The sequence below is a fragment of the Balaenoptera borealis genome (genome assembly GCF_965194805.1).
Source record: "Balaenoptera borealis genome assembly, chromosome: 14".
Classification (NCBI taxonomy): Eukaryota; Metazoa; Chordata; class Mammalia; order Artiodactyla; family Balaenopteridae; genus Balaenoptera; species Balaenoptera borealis.
The window spans coordinates 76,540,062-76,560,740 of NC_138875.1; the positions used below are offsets into that span (position 1 = coordinate 76,540,062).

The 20,679-nt window shown below is 45.6% G+C and overlaps 3 protein-coding genes and 1 pseudogene across 8 annotated transcripts in view; 3 read left to right on the plus strand and 1 right to left on the minus strand.

Moving 5' to 3' along the window:
* Positions 1–5,941, plus strand: part of RPH3A (rabphilin 3A) — a 100,086-nt gene extending 94,145 nt beyond the window's left edge. For 4 of the 5 annotated variants that reach the window (XM_082353676.1, XM_082353673.1, XM_082353674.1 and 1 more), the window contains exons 18-19: positions 1,541–1,637; positions 2,442–5,941. In XM_082353676.1, coding sequence (XP_082209802.1) covers positions 1,541–1,637; positions 2,442–2,572 — 228 coding nt within the window. In that variant the 3' untranslated portion in view covers positions 2,573–5,941. The remainder of the gene's footprint in view (positions 1–1,540; positions 1,638–2,441) is intronic. The other variant, XM_082353677.1, reaches the window with a different exon arrangement.
* Positions 1–9,318, minus strand: part of LOC309610631 (ATP synthase F(0) complex subunit C1, mitochondrial pseudogene) — a 218,161-nt pseudogene extending 208,843 nt beyond the window's left edge. The window contains exon 1 of the transcript XR_014249743.1: positions 8,689–9,318. The product of XR_014249743.1 is annotated as an ATP synthase F(0) complex subunit C1, mitochondrial pseudogene (transcript). The remainder of the gene's footprint in view (positions 1–8,688) is intronic.
* Positions 8,249–16,697, plus strand: LOC309610623 (2'-5'-oligoadenylate synthase 1-like). Its single transcript, XM_082353710.1, has 5 exons — positions 8,249–8,522; positions 9,951–10,239; positions 11,684–11,868; positions 14,352–14,584; positions 15,410–16,697. Exons 1-5 carry the CDS (start codon positions 8,343–8,345, stop codon positions 15,567–15,569), a joined length of 1,047 nt encoding a protein of 348 aa, XP_082209836.1. The 5' UTR covers positions 8,249–8,342; the 3' UTR covers positions 15,570–16,697.
* Positions 16,698–20,037: 3,340 nt separating this feature from the next.
* Positions 20,038–20,679, plus strand: part of LOC309610713 (2'-5'-oligoadenylate synthase 2-like) — a 28,565-nt gene continuing 27,923 nt past the window's right edge. The window contains exon 1 of the mRNA XM_082353903.1: positions 20,038–20,602. Coding sequence (XP_082210029.1) covers positions 20,423–20,602 — 180 coding nt within the window. The 5' untranslated portion in view covers positions 20,038–20,422. The remainder of the gene's footprint in view (positions 20,603–20,679) is intronic.

The window sequence follows — 20,679 nt, forward strand, 5'->3', positions numbered from 1 at the left end:
TCCCTCTCCCTCTCCCTCTGCCTCTCCCTCTCCCTCTGCCTCTCCCTCTCCCTCTGCCTCTGCCTCTGCCTCTCCCTCTGCCTCTCCCTCTCCCTCTCCCTCTGCCTCTGCCTCTCCCTCTCCCTCTCCCTCTGCTTCTCCCTCTCCCTCTCCCTCTCCCTCTGCCTCTCCCTCTCCCTCTGCCTCTGCCTCTCCCTCTCCCTCTCCCTCTGCTTCTCCCTCTCCCTCTCCCTCTCCCTCTGCCTCTCCCTCTGCCTCTCCCTCTCCCTCTGCTTCTCCCTCTCCCTCTGCCTCTCCCTCTGCCTCTCCCTCTCCCTCTGCCTCTCCCTCCCCTCCCCTTCCCCCTCCCCATCCCTCCCCCTCCCCCCTCCCTCTGCCTCTCCCCCTCCCTCTCCCTCCCCCTCCCCCCACCTCCCCTCCCCCTCCCCGTCCCTCCCCCTCCCCCTCCCCCTCCCCCTCTGCCTCTGCCTCTCCCTCTCCCCCTCCCCCTCCCTCTCCCCATCCCTCTCCCTCCCCCTCCCCCTCCCCCTCTCCCTCTCCCTCTCCCCCTCCCCCTCCCTCTCCCTCTCTCTCAATCCTCAGGTCCGTCCAGTGCATCCAGTCCTGCTAAAGCCACTGTCTAGATACCCATTGAATGTGCTTATTCCTCTGTATTCACACTGTGACTTGTCAGTCATCTCAATACTCAATTGTTGAGCACTAGGTTATGGTCCAGCCACACAGCTGTTAGACAAAGCCATAAAAGTGGTGATGCAGAAAAAAATTAAAAGTAAAAATAAAGTGGTGATGTAGAAAAAAAAAACTGCTAACATGCAAAGTTGGTTTTTACCATATGTTATAAAATGGAAAAAGGAAGCCACAGTACAGTATGTTCATATTATATTTCTATAATACAATATTCAAATATTTCATATGGTATAAAATTCAAATTAATATTCATATTAATTTTTCAAAACAGACACCAGTATGGTCACACATGGGGAATGTTGACAGTGGTCATTCTTGGGTAGATAGATAACAAGTTTCTGTTTTGGGTTTTTGTGGGCTTTTGTTTTTTTTTTGCTTCCTTGTTTGTTTTAAAGATGAACATGAATGAATTTTATGATTAGGCAGAAGAGTTACTGACAAAATCAGATTATCTGAAAACATAAGCACCTAACCCTCAACTACCTTTAATCTGTGAACAATGGAGCGGGAGGAAAACTGCTTCAGAAGCTATCAGAATGGAAGGACTGAGTTCATGGCTATCTGGCTTTAAAGAAACTTGACCAGGACCAGCCCTCTTAGAAACACCCCACCAGTCTTCCCAACTTCAAGCAGAGTCATTGAAAAGAGAATTATAGGGCCTGGGGGGCTTTGTTATACCAAATGTTGGTTGAGAGGGGATCATCAGGCCTGGGGTAAAGGCCCCTTTGATTCCAGATACCCAGCACAAGGTCCTCCCCTTGGTCCATGAACCCCTAGGACTCAGCCTCTTAGCTCCCGATGCTGAAGGCTCAGAGAACCCTGTCACTCACATGTCTTCCTCTGCTGCATCTAGGAATTTTTCTATGACATCAAACATAGTGACCTGGCGAAGAAGTCACTGGACATCTCAGTCTGGGACTATGACATTGGCAAGTCCAATGATTACATCGGTGAGTGCTCCCAGCTCCCGGGGAAAACCCTATCCTCTATCCTCCCAGGAGAGGAGAGCCTTACCCAGGGATGCACAGGGTTGAGGGCACTGCTTTACTTTGGTAATTTCATTGTCCAAACGCTAAGTTGGGACCCATGGTCCTCACTTGGGTCCAATTTGGGTTACAAAGCTGGGAAGATTGGATCATGATTGGTTATTTGCTGAACAAATCACCTCCAGCAGAATAATTAAATTACAGAAGAGTGGAGTGTGTGGCCTCTGCAGAAAATAAGGTGCAAAGGAAGTCTCCTTAATCTATTTGCAAGTCCAGAATGAAGGTTCTACTGTTCCCAGTCCCCCTCCAAATAATGAGGAAGAACAGTCATTACAGGTGGAGCAGGGAGGGAATTCCAGACAATGGATACAGCATGAGCAAAGGTGTGCAGGCAGGATTGAGCAGGGTGATGAAACTGACTCTTTGGAAATAGATGATGAGTACCAGAAGTAGTGAGAGAGAATTTCAGTGAGTGCAGTGGTGACTTAAAGAAGGTCTTAAAAAATAGACAATGAAGTTGTGACTTGATGCCACAGTAGGGAGCCATTGCAGGTTCTTGAGTAGGTAGTCTGTAGGCAGAGAAAGCCAGTAGTAGTAATAACATGATAACCACAACCTCCAGAGAGAATGGATCCCAAGTGGCTGGAGGCAGGTGGGTCGCTGCTTGGTGGCAGTTTTTCCCCAACTAGACATTTGGGTCCAGAATGAGATTCCCGTGCCTGCCTCCACTCTGACCGCCTGCCCCTATCTTCCCATCTTGTCCTCCAGGAGGCTGCCAGCTGGGGATCTCAGCCAAGGGAGAGCGCTTAAAACACTGGTACGAGTGTCTGAAAAACAAGGACAAGAAGATCGAACGCTGGCACCAGCTACAGAATGAGAACCACGTGTCAAGCGATTAGGATGGTGCCCAGGTCCCCACCTCCATGCCCCAGCCCATGCCCCGTCACCCCACAGCCTGTCCCAGCTGCCCATTGCACTCTGGTCTCTCTTCTCTACGCCTCCCCCAAGCCCATCACTCCTGGAGCCTGCCTTTGCAGTCTCCCCCGCACCTTGGACATTGCCACCAAAAACCCCCCCTCTCCTCAACGCTGCGATGCAGGCTCTGAGCGCAGCCCCTCTCTGATCCCTCCAGAATGGAGCCATAGGGATGGGGATGGGGAGATTTTCACAAGGAGGTTGTTAATTTAACAACCTCTCAGCCTGGGTAAATTACAGAGGCTCTTCATCATTTAGGACTGTTTTTAGACCCTCCTGGCCTTGGACACACGCACATAACACACACGCACACACACACGTGCACAACTTGTTTCCTATGTCGCATCCACCTATACCCTCAGTTGTCAGCAGAGCCAGACAAGGCTGTGAGGATAAGCATTTGGGCAGAAATAGAGCATCCCGGGTCCCTCCACCGCTTCACATCATACACCCCAATTGCCACAAAGCAGACCCCCATGTTTAAACTCCCCGGTGACTAGGAACACACCCTCCTGGCTCCAGGTGCATCAAGAAATGACCATGCAGAATACCCAAAGGAACTGGGTAGCCCCCCCCTCTTTCAGGATGTCCCCTATTTGCTTCCTAGCAGAAACTAGCTCCCATTCTCTACCACCCACCTCGCCCCTTCTCCTCCTTCCCCTTCCCTTTGCCCAACGCCACGTTCACCTCTCCCTTCCTCACCCTCTCACCTCTTCTCTCTGCTCCCCCCTCTCGCCCCTTCTCCTTTCTCCCTCTCTGAGGGGGTAAAATAGCAAAAGCAAAAAAGTGTATCTTAACACAGCCTCACCTTCTCACCTCCTGTCACCAGCCTCACCAGCAAATGCTGAGAAGCTGGCAAAACCCTGAACTTCCATGGAGGTCTGCGCTTCTACAACCACCCACTTCCCCCCTTGGCAGAGCCAGGTGCCCTTGGGCCTTGGGCTGCTGCTGGCGCTGCCCTGGGTGCGTGGCAGCGTCCCGCAAGCTGTGCGGACGCCCCGTGGAGGGGCCTTCTCAGCCCCTGGCCTCCCCAGGTGGGCGCAGAAGGCGTGCGAACCAGAGGTCTGGGTTCCAGGGGGCCTCCCCAAAGCCCCTAGCCCTTCTCCTTCCTTTGCTCTTAGCGACATGAACAAATGACCCCCCCTGCCCCCCCCCTCTCTCTCTGACTCTCTTGCATCCTGTCTCTCACTCAGAATCGCCTCTGGTCTCTCTGTCTCTCTATCTCTTGCACCCTCTTCATTGTGTCCGGAGAACAAAACACCATCATGGACATAAAACTTTAGAGAGTGACAGATCCTGACACCAAAGGCTTTTGTTCCATCATGAATTGTTCAGTCTTTCTTCCTAAAAATTAAAAAAAAAATTTTTTTTTTCAAAGGAGGTAAAGGCAACGAGGACAAACATTATAAGGTTCAGGGTCAGGTCATCTTCAGTGCCCTGTGAGAAAGGTTTGATTTTTCCCAATTTCCAGTAAGTCTTCCCCTATGAAAATTGCCCCCCCTCTTTCCAATACCCCACCATTATCTATAGAAGTAGCCAGAGGGACACTAAAACTCTCACTTTCTCCAAACACACATCTTTTAACTTTCCATTTCGGGGCCCTCCACCCCTAGCTCACTTGACAAGTCATTGGAAGTCATTGATTTCTTGCCTTGAATAACCGTTTTCTAGACACCAGGTATTTTGCCTTCTCCACGATGGCCAACAGATTCCTGGCTGCCATCTTCCCTCCTGACCCTCTCTCTCCAGTGGCCCCCTTGGTGCCCACTCTCAGCCCACCTCCTGTTCATGGTTTGCCCTTAGGAGAAAGCATGCTGGCTGTGTCTTCCAGGCCTAACTCTGGCATTGGCGCTGGACTCAGCATGCGGCTAGCTCACAGTGCCTCGGTCCAGGTGTGCCCCCTCCCTGACTAATGTAAACACCTCTGCTAGAACACACACACACACACACACACACACACACACACACACACACACACACACACACACACACACACACACACACAAACACACGCCCTCTGGTGCATGCAGAACCGCCCATCGCCTTTCTTTGTGATGATGTAGCCAAAAATAAAGTAGGAATATCCAGGAAAACTGATGGCCTGGGTTTTTCCTCTCTGGTTTCTGGAAGCTCTTTCTCCCCACCAACATACATGATGTTACCTGGATAGTCAGTAGTTAATGAGCATCTACTATGTTCCAGCTACTGGGGATACAGCAGTAAGCAAGGCAGATGCGGTCCCTGCCCCCGTGAAGTTTGCTTTCTGATGGATTTCATCTTGGAAAGGTGGGCTCCAGCCAACTTGACTGACCTCACACCCTCCTGGAAGAATGCTTTTTGCTGGTATCCACCCAATAAGAAGGCAGCATCCTCATCTTTTCCCGACTAACCCAACCTTGGGGAAAACTCCCTAGTGGTTGTGGAAATCAGATAATTTCAAGGCTGAAAGAGACCACAGAGTTGAGCCAGAGCCTAGTTCAATCAGCTCACTTACCTGACAGATGAATAACCCAAAGCCCAGAGAAGGGAATTGGCACTTCCAACATCTCATGGCTGCAGTGCCAGGAAAGGAGCTAGATCGTTGGACCCCCTGTGCGATGCTCTTCATGTACCGATTATAAGAAGGCAGATCACCAAACACCTCTTTTATATTGAAGCACTTTCCATCCTGCGATGAACCTTTTCAGAAATGACCCCTCACTTGAGATTCTCAACAGTCCTGAAAGTGAGCTAGTAAGTAACAAACTTTCCAGAAGGATTTTTAAACTCACTACAAGTGAGATTTTCAGCTTAAGTCAAAAGAGCTTAAGCAACCCATCAGGAAGATTGGTTGCTTCTCAGAAGGAGCTGACAATTCCATCCAACAGAAACTTCTCTTCCATGCCAAGTTTTCTCACTCACAAAAGGGTGGCTCTCACTGTTGGGGGCAGAAGTTGGCATATTAGAATCACCTGGGGAGATTTATTTTTCAAACTACCCATGCTCTCCCTGCCACCATCCCCCCTCCCTGCAGATTCTGCTGCACCCTGGGGACCAGAGGTATATTTGAAAATATTTCCTGGTTGATGGCTTGGGCTTCCCACCTCCATCGTGACTTTGCAAACCACTGCCCTAAAAGTCCATCATTTTGCCTACGATTCAGTCAGCTACCACTAAGTGGAGAGGGGTGCCAGTTAGGGCCACACAGGCCTCTCAGAATGGCAGTAAACCCTAGTTGTCACTCTCTTTCCTGTGCTCATGGTGGATCACTAATCAATATGGCATTTTTCCCACAGAACCCACTAGCAGCATCTGCATCCTTCTCAACACAGCAGTCTACCCCTGGCAGCCGCCACCCGTCAGTCATGGGCAGCTGAAAGAAGCCTAATTTCCACTTCTGAAATGGTTGATCTCCTTCCCTAGGCGTGGGATATGCTTAACAGGCTGAGATGAATACACATGAGGAAAGTTTTCATAAATATCAGTACACCTAACTTGACGAATTTTCTTTTTTCCCCACTGAAACCAAACATAGCGTAAGAAGCAACGTGGTGTGGTAGAAATCACCTGACCAGAAAAGCACACCAGCTTTTTAATCCACTCAGTGCAACATTCAGATCCTGACTGTCACTTACTAGCTGTGGAACCTAACCTCTCTGAGTCTCGGTTTCCTCATCTGGAAAATGGGGACAGTATGTGAGTTGAGCAAGTCCCTTCCTCCTGTGGGTCTTCAACTGTATAGGCAGGACATCATTTGTAGTCCCCTGGGCCCACAAATAATGCTTTCATTTCCCAGTCATTCAAAGACCTAAACCTCGTTGAGGGCAGATCCCCTGACTGCAGTCCTGCATTATCTGTTTTGCATAAAACACACAAGAATGAGCCATCTATAATTTCCTGTTCTGTTTCTTTAAAGAAAACAAGAACGTAAAGTCACCTGCAAAGACATGAGGGCCTAATTCTGGATTTTTCCAATTATGCCCTCAGTTCTTTTAGAGTTGTCTCACTCATACCTAATTCTCTGCACTGTTTTACGGCACTAGGCTTTATTACATCTTTCCAAAGAATTCAGTGCTGGTTTTCTAAGGACAGATAGCTTTCGCACTCATGCTGGATTTGTTTACATATATTTTGTCAAAAGTATATATTTCATTAACAAGTACGATTGCCCAAAAAGCATTTGGGAGCAAACAGAATCTTTGATAAACATACGTTCCAACTGTATGTATAGAGTGTCACATAGACGAATGCCCATCCCCTTCATGGTCCCACATGCCTTAGGCATAAGTCAATATGTTATACAGAAGGAGTGGGGAGTGTCAATTAATTGATGAGCTGGTGAAGAGAAGGGTGATTCAGAAAGATAGCTAATTGTCACTGACGGACTGCTTCACCCAACAACAGCAGAATACACATTCTTCTCAAGCTCACATGGGATATTCACCGAGATAGACTACTGTCTCGGCCATAGAACGCACCTTAACAGATTCAAAAGCATAGATAGCATACAAGGTATGCTCTTTACCACAATGGAATTAAACAAGAAACCAAGAAAAGAAAGATCTGGAAAATTCCAACATCTTTGGAGATTAAATAACACACTTCTAACACACACATGGGTCTAAAAGTCTCAAGAGACATTGAAAAAATATTTTACACTCAAGGAAAAGAAAAAATAAAATTTAGAGACACAGTGAAAGCAGTGCTTAGAGGAGAATTTTTAGCACTGAATGCATATATTAGAAGAGAAGAAACATCTAAACTCAGAGATCGTGGAGCAACAGGTGAGACTATTCTGCAATGATTTCATAATTGGTGGAGACAACACATGATTTGGCAAACCCATAAAATGTACAACGTAGCGTGAACCCTAATGTAAACTTTGAACTTTATTTAATGATAACATATCAATATCAATTCATCTTGCAACAAATGTACCACACCAAATTTGATAATAGGGGAAACTATGGGTGGAAGGAGAGGGGACATAAGTGAACTCTGTACTTCAATTTTTCTTTAAACCCAAAACTTCTTTAGGAAATAAAGTCTATTAATCAAAAGGGGGAAAAGTATAGGACAATGTCATTTAGAAAAAAGAGAAACATGGTTAGAGTTTGTGTGTACGTGTGTGTGCGTTAACCTAGAAAAAAATATCTGGAAAGATCTCCACCAAAATGTTTATAGATGTAGTCTTCGAAGTTTAGGATCCTGGATGGTCTTTATGCTCCCTGATTTTTCTGACATTTTTCTTTTTATAATATGCAGGTACTGCTGTAAAGATCGTAGGAGACCATAAACCAATTTTGTAGGTAACAAAAAAAGACAAAGGAAACCCCCCCAAAAGTTTTTACTTATGATTTCTCTTGGGTGAGGTACTAACCTGGGTTAAAAAGCAACATTTTCAGAACAGTCTGAAGAAAGGCCTGATGTTCTAGGGGGCTGGATAAAGGCAGAGCAAGTCTCAGAGAGCAGGGGAAAGAGCTGGGAGACAGGGTCAAAGGGGTTTTTGATTTCTTAAAGGCAAAGAACAAGGGTATGGCTCCTCCCTTTCAAAGAAAGGAAACCAGTGACACTCCAGACTCAGGACACAGCTCCACCCTTTCGAGAAAATGAAACTAACAGCCTCCTAGACCCAGGCAGCAGAAGAGGTAGAAGCTAACAGGGTTTGGCAGCCAACTCTGCCGCCTCTGGCTCTCCTGTCCCTGCCTGAGCATCATGAAGAAGCTCAGAAAGACCCGAGCCAACCAACTGGACAAGTTCATCGAAGACCGCCTCCTGCCAGACGAGGATTTCCGCACGCAGGTCAAGGAAGCCATCCACATCATCTGCAGTTTCCTGAAGGAGAGGTGTTTCCAATCGGCCCCCTACCCTGTTCGGGTGTCCAAAGTTGTGAAGGTGAGTCCAGAACTGCCTGGCTGGGGAGAAGGGGGCTGAATGAGCAAGTGTTTCCACAGAGACAGAGCAAAAGGTTGAGGTCTCTGGGGCTGGTGGTTTCTGATTTATCCATGCCAAAACTATAACCACAGCTTGTGAAAGTAGCTTCTGGGGTGACGGCCTCCACCTGTAAGTTTTTTGTTTTGTTTTGTTTTTAGAGAAACATTGTGTTTAATGGTAAAGCTTAGCACACTCTAGCACCGGGCATGGCCTGGAGTCGAAGCAGCAGGGGTGGATAGGTGACCTCCACGGAGCCTCACATGGCAAAGAGGATGAGGAAGGCAACCATCAAACAGAAGAGTCCCATAGCCTCAGACAGGGCAAAGCCCAGAATGGCATAGGAGAAGAGCTGCTGCTTCAGAGACAGGTTCCTGGCATAGCCAGTGATCAAACTGCCGAACACTGTTCCAATGCCGGCCCCTGAACCAGCCACACCAACTGTGGCAGCCCCAGCACCAATAAACTTGGCCGCTGTGTCAATGTCCCGGGAGACAACACTGGTCTGGAACTCCCGCCTGGCCACCTGGAGTGGGACACTGCTGTAAGAAGGCTGTTCAGATGGGATCTCTGGCCTACTCAGGAAGGAGGCAGACACAGGCCTACTCAGACCCCTGGTACAAGAGCAGATCAGAGCAGGAGGAATGAGTAGTGCCCTGGTGGTCTGCATTTTTTCGGTCTGCACTCCCACTGTCCTGCTGCCCCTGCTCAGAACACAGCGCTCGCCCGGCTCAAGGTGACTGACTCACCTGTAAGTTTTTAACAAATGCCCAGGTGAAGTTTATAAACCACCTATGTCACGTCCACTACAGAGATAGACAAACTGAAGCCCAGCTGTATCAACAATCTGCTAATCATCAACCAGGCTGGGGACTCACCATTCCTGCAGACTCATGAGCTGGTTAAGAGTATAAGTTTTGAAAGCAGATAGCACCTGCTGCTGTGAAATCTTGGGCAAGTCACTTAACCTCTCTGTGCCTCAATTTCATCCATAATTCCCAGTACTTTGCAGGGCTTGCAGGTCAAGTAAAATAAGCCATGGACCAGTTTACAGTATTAATTATATAAGGTCAAAAAGAACAGGGAATAAAGAACACAGACCCTGTAAAAAGGCAACCAGGGTGTGAATTGCATCTCTGCCACCTACTAGCTGCATGATCGGGCTGATACATAATCTCTCTCAGCATCTGTTTCTTCATCTGGAAAATGAGAACAGATGATAATAGTAGCTAAATCATAGAGTTTTTGTGAGCATTCTAGGAGTTGACTGGTAATGCCTTCAGAACACTGAGTGGCTAGCACTCAGAATGTTAGTGATTGTTCTCAGCATTTTATTTAGGAAGGCTCTTCTCAGTGATAAATGTCAGTTCTCATCCTCATCACCTTTTTTAGGGTGGCTCCTCAGGCAAAGGCACAACCCTCAAGGGCCTATCAGATGCTGACCTTGTCATCTTCGTCACCAGTCTCACAAGTTTTCGGGAACAGCTTCAGCACCGAAGACGATTCATCGAGGAAATTAGGAAACAGCTGGAAGCTTGTCAAAGAGAGGAAATATTTGAAGTGGTGTTTGAGGTCCAGAAACGCCGAAGGAAGAAGCCCCGTGCTCTCAGCTTCATGCTCAGGCCCCCTCAGCTCCTCCAGGGGGTAAAGTTTGATGTCCTGCCTGCCTTTGATGCCCTGGGTGAGCACTCCCAGTCACAAGGTGTTTCAGCCTTTGTCCTATGTCAGGGCTTCTTCCTCTTTTTTTTTTTTTTTTTTTTTTTTCATGTTTCTGAGCAGAAATCTTCCTCAGTTCAAGAGTCTATTAAAACATAAACATCCCTTCAACATGGGGAGGAGATCTTAGTATCTCTCTCGGAGCAAGATAACTAGGGTCATATTCAGCCACCACAGTGACATTACACAACAAATTGGTACAATTTGGGGGTAAGACATTTCTTATACAACACCTGCTAGGCTTACTAGTTCTACTTATGGCAAATTGTGTGAATCTTACCTTTCTATAAATGAGGCAGCAAAAGATGCACACTACTACATATAAAGTAGATCACCAACAAGGTTTTACTGAATAGCATAGGGAACTATATTCAATATCTTATAAATTTGTAACTGAATCACTTTGCTGGACACCTGAAAATAACACAATATTGTAAATCAACTATACTTCAATTAAAAACAAATAGATAAATCCCAAAAAAATGAAGCAGCATGTATCTGGTGTAAACACAGTATGTTAATTTCATCTTTTATCCAAAGCATAAGGAAATATCATCAAATTTGTCTGAGGGTTGGAATCGGTAGACAATGTGCAGGAACACTGGGACAGGAAGCAGTACATCTCTGAGGCTCAGTTTCCACTGAGTACCTTCCATGTGCAAGGCACTGTTCTATGGCCATAAATGAGACAGAGAGGGAACCTCTCTCCTGGAGCCTGACAATAATAATTTAAATACCATAAATGAAAGGATAACTTGTTGTGACAAAAACTAAATATGGTGATTCAAAAGAGAATGATGGGGCTTAGAGGGCGTTTTTAGACAGGGCAACAAGGAAGGTGACCTCTGACCCGAGGCCCGAGGGATGAGAGGAAGCCAAACCTGGGAAGATCTGGGGCCTCCAGGAAGAGGAAACAGCAAGTGCAAAGGCCCTGAGACAGGAATGAGCTTGGCATATTTGAAGAAGTGAAATAACCAGGGGAGTAAGTAGCAAAGGGATCAAGGCAAGAGGTGAGATGGCAGAGGTGGCAGGAGACAGGTCACACCGAACCTCCTGGGCCACTGCGAGGACTTTGGATTTTATTCAGATGTCCTGGGAAGCAAGAAGTGGAAGGATCAGGTTTTAAAAGGCCTCTGTGGGCGCTGGGTAGAGAATGGGCTGTGGAGGATCCAGGAAGGAGGCTGCTGCCATCTCTGCTGTGTCCAGGTGAGAGATGATGCTGGCTTGGACGGGGTGGCGGCAGTGGAGCTGGGAGCAGCGAGGACTGGGGATGGCCCGCAGGCCTCCTGGCTCTGGGCCTGCTGACCTTTCCACTGCCCCCCATGATCAGTGAGCTTGTCTCCTCAGAGGGACTGAAAGAAACTCAGAGAAGAGCTGACATCTTCACATTGTGGATTAATTCCCAACAGGTCAGTTGACCGAAGGCTACAGACCTGACCCTAAAGTCTACGTCCAGCTTATCCGAGAGTGTGAGTCCCTGGGGAGAGAGGGCGAGTTCTCCCCCTGCTTCACGGAGCTGCAGCGAGCCTTCCTGAAGGAGCGTCCACCCAAGCTGAAGAGCCTCATCCGCCTTGTGAAGCACTGGTACCAAATGGTATGGCATGTCCCATCTAGACAGAGAGCAGAGGAGGAGGAGGAGGAGGGAGAGAAGGAAGAGAGTGAGGATATGAGGAGGAGGGAGGGGTGGAATAGAGGGAGGGAAGGAGGAGGGAGAGGTGTGGGGAGGAAGCAAGGATGAGGCAGTGGGAGGGGGAAGAAGGAAAGGGAGGGGAGGGGAGAGGAGTGGGGAAGAGAAGAAAGAGGAGCGGGAGGAGGAGGAGGAGAGGAATCAGAAAGGATGGGGGAGGAAGGAGGGAGATGGACAGAGATGAATGGAGAGGAGGGAAAGAGCATGAAGGAGGGGAGAAGGCAGGGAACAAGGAGGGAGAGGATGAGAGGAAGAAGGTGGAAGAGTAGAGGTTGTGGGGAGGGGGGAAAGGAAAGGGAGAAGAAGGGTAGGGCCCGGGACAGGTGCCAGTGGACTCAGGTATCTCATTCTTCCTGGTCTTCCCTTATCAGGAAATAACAACTCCACCCTTCCAGTTACTCTGGACAAAACCGTGGCTCTTTCTTATCTTTTGCACACACACACACACACACACACACACACACACACACACGCACACAAATACATATCCAACCAGTCTGTAAATGGCTTGGTCCTGTATCTAAAATATACCCATTATCATCAGCCATCACCACCTCAGTCACTCCCACCCTGGTTCAAGTCACTTGGGAGGCTCACAGGATCTGCCCTCGACCTCTCTGAACCCCCATCTCTGCCCCCTCACCACTCCCCCAGGCCATGCTCTCCTCTTCATTAGTCCTCCAAGAGGGAAACTCTACTCCAGCCTCAGGGCCTTTGCATGAGCTTATTTGTTTATTGCCTGTCTCCCCACTAAAAATGTACATAAAAGAAGGGATTTGTATATTTTCTTCACTGCTGTATCCCCAGAACCTAGAATAGTGCCTGGCACATAATAGGTTCTCAGTAAGTAATTACTCAATAAATTAATTAGTGCTAACACCCCCACCCCCCAACACACTCTTCTGTTCACTTCCTAGCTGTCTGAATTTGGGCAAATGAATTAACATCTTGTCCCTCCCGTTTTCTCACTTGCAAATAGTAACATGGCACAGCAGTAGTAAATCACATACCACAGTGATGCGCATATAGATTGCTTTGGGTAGTATGCACATTGTAACAATATTAATTCCTTGAATCCATGAGCATGGTATATCTTTCCTTTTATTTTTGTCATCTTCAGTTTCTCTCATCAAAGTCTTATATACTTCAGGGTACAAGTCTTTCACATTTATGGTTAAAGTTATTCCTAGTTTTTTCTTCTTTTTGATGCAATTGTAAATGAGATTGTTTTAAAATTTCTCTTTCTGATAGTTTGTTATTCATGTATAGAAATGCAACAGATTTCTGTATATTATTTTTGTGTCCTGCAATATTCCTGTATTCAGTTTTTAGTTCTAAAAGTTTTTTGGTGGCGTCTTTAGGGTTTTCTATGTATAGTATCATGTCACCTGCAAATAGCAATAGTGTAACTTCTGTTTTAATTTGGATGCATTTTGTTTCCTTTTTTAATGTTTTTTTAAAGTTTATTTATTTTTGGATCTGTTGGGTCTTTGTTGCTGCGCGTGGGCTTTCCCTAGTTGCAGCGAGCGGGGGCTACTCTTCCTTGCAGTTCACGGGCTTCTTATTGCGGTGGCTTCTCTTGTTGCGGAGCACGGGCTGTCGGCCCTTGGGCTTCAGTAGTTGCAGCACGCAGGCTCAGTAGTTGTGGTGCATGGGGTGGGCTTAGTCGCTCCGCGGCATGCGGGATCTTCCCGGAGCAGGGCTCGAACCCATGTCACCTGCATTGGCAGGCGGATTCTTAACCACTGCGCCACCAGGGAAGTCCCTGCATTTTGTTTCTTTTTCATGCCTGATTGCCATGGACGGACTTCCAATACTATGTTGAATATATGTGGGGAGAGTGGGCATATATGTCTTGTTCCTGATCTTAAAGGAAAAGCTTTCAGCCTTCACCATTGAGTATGGTTTAGCTGTGGGTTGGTCGTATAGGGCCTATATTGAGTTATGTTCTCTCCATACCCACCTTGTTAAGAGTTTGTATCACAGATGGCTGTTGAATTTTCTCAAATGATTTTTCTGTATCTGTGGAAATGGTCATATGCTTTTTATCCTTCGTTTTGTTAATGCAAATGTATCACGTTGATTGATTTGTGGATACAGAAGCATCCTTGAATCGGTGGAATATATCCAACTTGATCAGGGTGTATGATCTTTTAATATATTGTTGAATTTGCTTTGCTAATATTTTGTGGAGGATTTTTGCATCTATGATCATCAGGCCTATAATTTTCTTTTTTTGTAACATCTTTGTCTGGTTTTGGTGTAGAATGAGTTTGGAACCATCTCTTAATCCACAATTTTCTGGAATAGTTTGAGAAGAATAGGCATTAACTCTTCTTCACATAAAAGCTGAACAAACTCATTTTCCTAATTTTTTTTCCTCTTCTCAGTGTAGGATGAGACGTGGGAAAAAACTGCCCCCACAATATGCCCTGGAGCTCCTGACAGTCTATGCTTGGGAGCAAGGAAGCATGGAAACAGAATTCAGCACAGCTCAGGGATTTCGGACTGTTTTGGAATTAGTCCTGAAGCACCAGCATCTCTGCATCTACTGGGAAAAGTATTATGACTTTAAAAACCCTATTATTGGACAATACCTGAGAAGGCAACTTGCAAAACCCAGGTACTCTATCCCCACATGGCTTAGCTCCCCACATAAATGAACCCATGATTACAGCTGTGGCACCTTGGAAATGTAGGAAGTGGGAGGGATCCATATTTATTGATCATCATCTATTGTCAATCATTTTGCTGGGCACTTTACTCCTACCATCTGATTTAGATAATAAATTTAAATAATAACCTCCAATCCAGTGAGGCAGGCACTATGCTAACCATTCTACAGATGACTGAGGTTTGGAGAAATAAGAGCTTGTCCAAACCTTAACAGAAAATGAGTGAAATAGCTGAAATTTGACTCAAATAACAATAGCTACAGCAACAATAATGACTGCTCCCAGGAAGTAAGAGCTTGCTGTAAGACTAACACACTCGAACAGAATAGTAAAATTTTGGTTATTAAAACTGACATGTATGGACCCCTTATTATGTTCCAGTTACTGTTCTGAGCACTTCACATGCTTGTCTAGATCCTCATACAACATCCTTTGAGGTAGGGTTATTCAAATCTCCCCATTTCACTGATGAGGATACTGAGGATTAGAGATTCAGGTGACCTGCCCAAGGACACACCACTAATAAAGAGCAGAGGTAAGATTCAAACCCAGGTCTATCAAGGCCCAAATGCAAGCCTCCTTCTCCTTGTGTTCAATGCCCACCGTAGGGGAGGGCACTCAGGTCACACCCCAGGGAGCAGTGCCCTCCTGGGCCCCTCCTGCTGCCCTGAGTCCCAGTCTGCCCAAGTTGGTATTTTGCTCTGCCAGGAGCTCTAGGCCCCCTCAACACAGCCCACATACTCACCTGCCCCTCTCTAACTGTTGCTTTTCAGACCTGTGATTCTGGACCCAGCTGACCCTACTGGAAATGTGGCTGGTAAAGACCCATATAGCTGGCAGCTACTGGCACAAGAGGTTAGAGTCTGGCTGGGGTACTCATGCTGTAAGAATTGGGATGGGTCTCCAGTCAGCACCTGGAAGGTGCCGGTGTGACCTCCTGATTCCCTCATGTGACCTGATATTAATGGCACGTTGAAAGAACAACTTCTAGAAATACTGCATTAAATCAAATTGAATTTCATCTCTGTCTTTGTACTCTTTTACTATGGTTACTAGAAAATGTAAAATTACACATATGTTCTGCCCCAGAATGAATCACTGGATTAGACAATAGGCTTACCAACTCACATTGTCACCCCGTCTTGGTACCAAAAACAACATTGCATTTACAGAAGTCCATTCAATAAAAACTCCCTTAAGGATGCACAAAAGATCAAGCATGTTCTTACCACCTGAGTCACTGGTCACGTGTGTGGCTGCGAAACAGTCTTTGGCTTCTCCATATTACTGTTCCTCCTTTGAGTCCTCCAGCATCCCTGTGAGATGGTTCTTATTCTTGTTGTCATAATAATACACTGAGATTTGGGCACTTGCTCAAGTCACCAAACATTCCAGCAGCATTTGTTGAAGGGACCATCCTTTCCCCACTGTTCTATAAAAGCCACCTCTAACATATGTCCAGAGCCCGTCTGTGTGTGAGTCTGTGTAGTTCCATTGGTCAACTTTGGCATCCTTGAGTTAATACTACCTTGACTAATTACTCTAGCCTGGTGTTAATTCTTAATATCTTGTAGAAAACTCCGTTCTTATCCAAACCAATGTCTTCTCTTGGCTCTATTTCTATGTTAATATTATACTCCATTTGTGAAATTTCACCCAAAATACGGGGAGGCATTTGATTAGAATTCCATAAATTAGTTCAGGGAAGATGACATCTATTGAGAATCCCAATCCACAAACTTGGAGCTTCTTTCCATTAATTTTCCTCTTCTTGAATTACTCTGTAACTATGTTTTATAGTTTTTCCCTGCATTGGTCTTAAGTGTGTTTTGTCATATCATTCCTAGATACTTGTTTTTATGTTATTGTACTTAGTAGGTTTTCTTTAATTTCATTTTGTAATGGTTGGTTTCATGAAGACCTAAATGTTTTCAGTGGGTATATTCGATTAAAGCATGGTGAGTGAGCTTTGTACTTTTCTGAATTTTGCGATTTTTGTTTTGCTGTAAATTTGTACTGCTTGAATGACCACAAGAAACAATAAAGCCTTTTCTTTCAAAACCTTTTGTGATAAGTATTTGTCAGCTGAGCTCTGATAGTTTGGGCAAAGCTGGCAGACCCAGGTGACAGAAAGCTCAAGGGTGCTGCAGTTTGGAGCTGCTGGTTCAGGTACAAGTTCATGAGGTTCAGAAACAGAGGAGCAAGTGTGTAAGGGATGACGGAAATGTTCTCATGAAATTTGAAGCACCCGAGTCATAAATTCCTGACTGCCCAGAGCTGAGTCCCCATTCTGGGCAACTTCCTGCTGAGGAAATGAAACTGGGAAGAACTAAGGTTGAAGCAACAGAGATGAGGGTGGAGTTCTCTGAGCCGCCCTGGGCACTCAGCATCGTGGCCAGGTGCCCCAGCCCCACCAGGGGGTGCAGTTATTTTTTTCATTATTATTAACTTTTATCGGAGTATAGTTGCTTTACAGTTTGTGTAGGGTGCAGTTTGATGTACTGCCTGCCTTCCACCCTCCCAGCCACATGGGGTTTCAGTCTTTGTCCTGTATCAGGGCTTCTTTCTCTCTCTGTTCATATTTCCGAGCAGACGCCCCCCACAGTTTGAGAGTCTTACCAAAATAAGATGTCCCTAAAAAATGGGGAGGAGATCACATTGGGTGGGCCAAAAAGTACCTTCGGTTTTCAAGTAAAAATAAAAGACCCATTTTTCATTTTTACCAAGAACTTTATTGAACAACGTAATCACCCTTTTGTTCCACTACCTTCTGCCATTTTTCAGGCAACTTCATAATTCCATCTTTCCAAAACTTTTTATCTTTTTGAGCAAAGAACTGTTCCAGGTGCCTTTTACAGTCTTCCAGGGAATTGAAATTTTTTCCATTAAGAGAATTTTGTAAAGACCGAAATAAATGGAAATCCGAAGGTGCAATATTTGGTGAATATGGCGGATGGATCAGAGCTTCCCAGCCTAGCTGTAACAGTTTTTGCCTGGTCATCAAAGAAACATGCGGTCTTGTGTTACCCTGATGGAAGATTATGCGTTTTCTGTTGACTAATTCTGGACGCTTTTCATCGAGCGCCGCTTTCAGTTGGTCTAATTGGGAGCAGTACTTGTTGGAATTAATTGTTTGGTTTTCAAGAAGGAGCTCATAATAGAGGACTCCCAATCCCACCATTTACTCAACATCACCTTCCTTGGATGAAGACTGGCCTTTGGTGTGGTTGGTGGTGGTTCATTTCACTTGCCCCACGATCTCTTCCATTCCACATTATACAGTATCCACTTTTCATCGCCTGTCACAATTTGTTTTTAAAATGGAACGTTTTCAGTACGTTTCAGTAGAGAATCACATGCGGAAATATGGTCAAGAAGGTTTTTTTCACATAACTTATGTGGAATCCAAACATCAAAGTGATTCACATAACCAAGCTGGTGCAAATGATTTTCAGCACTTGATTTGGATATTTTGAGTGTGTCAGCTATCTCCCACATGGTATAACGTTGATTGTTCTCAATTATTGTTTCGATTTGATCGCTATCAACTTCAACTGGTCTACCCGACCGTGGAACATCGTCCAGCGAGAAATCTCCAGCACAAAACTTAGCAAACCACTTTTGACACGTTCGATCAGTCACAGCACCTTCTCCATACACTGTACCAATCTTTTCTTGTGTTTCAGTTGCGTTTTTACCTTTCTTGAAATAATAAAGCATAATATGCGGAAAATGTTGTTTTTTTCTTCCATCTTCAATATTAAAATGGCTACAAAAAATTCACCAATTTTGATGTCTTTTTTAAAATACACGCTGATATGACAGCTGTCACATACAATCTAACAAAATTGTTTGGAATGAAGTTAAAGCCAACTAAGTGCTGCTAGAGCCATCGTACGGAAAAAACCGAATGAAACTTTTGGCCCACCCAGTAGTATCTCTCCTGGGGCAGTCCTGATTAAACCATGCAAGCAACAGTAAACAGCAAACTGGCACAATTTGGGGCCAAGACATTTCTTATGGAACCCCTACCAGGCTTACTTGTTTGATTTATGGCAAAGTGTGTGAACTTTACTTTTCTAACAATGGGCCAGCATAGATCTGTCCTCTGCAGTTGGGGATCTGAGAGGAGCACTTTTGTGGAGTCTGCTACATAGGAAGTGCTCAGTTAATACCTGTCATTATGGTTATAAATAATTACCATCGCTATCTTACTCATGGCAAAGAGTGTTTATTAATGATCTCTCCAGTCTGGGAGACACGCCCTCCCATCCCCTGCTCCCACACCGCCTCTGATAATAGAATGCAATGCTTCCCTTAAGGTCATGGCTGAAAACTCAGGCCAGTGTGGACTTTGCTCCAGATTCTCTTCGAATGAAGAATTCTTAACAAAAGAATACGCATGTCAGGGATAAGTCTGATTTTTCATAATTTGGTGTAATTTTCTCATACGATGCAATAGAGAACATTAGCTCCTGGGCTCCTGTCCTGCACTCCCATAAATCCCAGCCACATGCAAATTGCTTTTCTTAAATAACTCTCCCCACCACCCCATCTACCCAACCCTCCAGAAGTAGAGTTAACAGCAACCACCAGTGAAACAGCTGCCCTGGTGACCATTGTGAAAATGGGAACAGGAAACCATTTAAGACCCAATGAAGATTTTTAAAGTCAGAATTGCCCTTTATTTTATTTTTTTTTTAAGATTTTTTTTTTGATGTGGACCATTTTTAAAGTCTTTATTGAATTCGTTACAATACTGCTTCTGTTTTTATGTTTTGGTTTTTTGGCCACGAGGCATGAGGGATCTTAGCTCCGCGACCAGGGATCGAACCCACATCCCCTACACTGGAAGGCAAAGTCTTAACCACTGGACCGCCAGGTAAGTCCCTGCCCTTTATTTATGCTCAGCATTTGATACCTTTCAAATCCCCTTTTGTGTCTCTTCTTTCAGATTATCCTCAGAAGCAGTTCTGTGAGTGAGAAAGAAAAGTTTGCCCTCTCTACAGATTGGGACATTGAGGCATGCCCAGTTACACGCATGTTCAAAGATGCACAGCTAGAGACAGCTCGCAATTTTTCTGTCGACTTAAAAATGCCTTAAGAAATAAAGTCTATTAATCAAAAAGTAAAATCATTATAGTCATGCCATTAAAAAAGAGAGAGAGAGACAAATTATGTTTGTGTGTATGTGTGTGTTAACCTAGAAAAACATCTGAAAAGATCTGCACCAAAGTAGTTATAGTTGTAGTCTTTGAGGTTTAGGATCAGGGATGGACTTTATGCTTCTGGATTTTTCTGACCATTTCTGTTTGCAATATACATGTACTGCTGCAAAGATCACAGGAGACTATAAAACAATTTTGTCAGCAACGAAAAAAGAGGAAAAGGAAACCAAAAGTGTGTTTTTACTCATGATTACTCTTGGGTGAAGTACTAACCTGGGTTAAAAAGTACCTTTTCAGAGTACAGTCTGAAGAAAGACCAGATGTTCTAGGTTGCCTGTTAAAGGCAGGGAGTAATTCTGGGATACTGGAGGAAAGAGCTGGGAGAATGAACAGGGTTCAGAATCAAAGGAATGTTGGATTTGCTGAGAGACAAAGACTCAGGGCAAAGCCCCTCCCTTCCAAGGAAACGAAACCAACAGCAGCCCAGACTCAGGGCACAGCTCCTCCCTTCCAGCGAAATGAAACTAACAGCCTCCTGGACCCAGGCAGCAGAAGAGATAGAAGCTAAAAGGTTTTCCCCGCCAGCTCTGCCCCTTCTGGCTCTCCCGTCCCAGCGTCATGATGGAGCTCAGTGATACCCCGGCCAGGTTTCTAGACAAGTTCATCGAAGACCACCTCCTGCCAGACGAGGATTTCCGCACACAGGTCAATGAAGCCATCCACATCATCTGCAGTTTCCTGAAGGAGAGGTGTTTCCGATGGGCCTCCCACCCTGTTCGGGTGTCCAAAGTTGTGAAGGTGAGTCCAGAACTGCCTGGCTGGGGAGAAGGAGGCCGGAAGAGCAAGCGTTTCCACAGAGACAGACAGAGAGCAAA

Coding starts and splice junctions, on each gene's coding strand:
- LOC309610623 (XM_082353710.1), top strand. CDS start 8,343: ATGAAGAAGCTCAGAAAGACCCGAGCCAACCAACTGGACAAGTTCATC. Junction 8,523..9,950: donor GGGTGTCCAAAGTTGTGAAG/GTGAGTCCAGAA, acceptor CACCTTTTTTAG/GGTGGCTCCTCAGGCAAAGG. Junction 11,869..14,351: donor TGAAGCACTGGTACCAAATG/GTATGGCATGTC, acceptor TCCTCTTCTCAG/TGTAGGATGAGACGTGGGAA.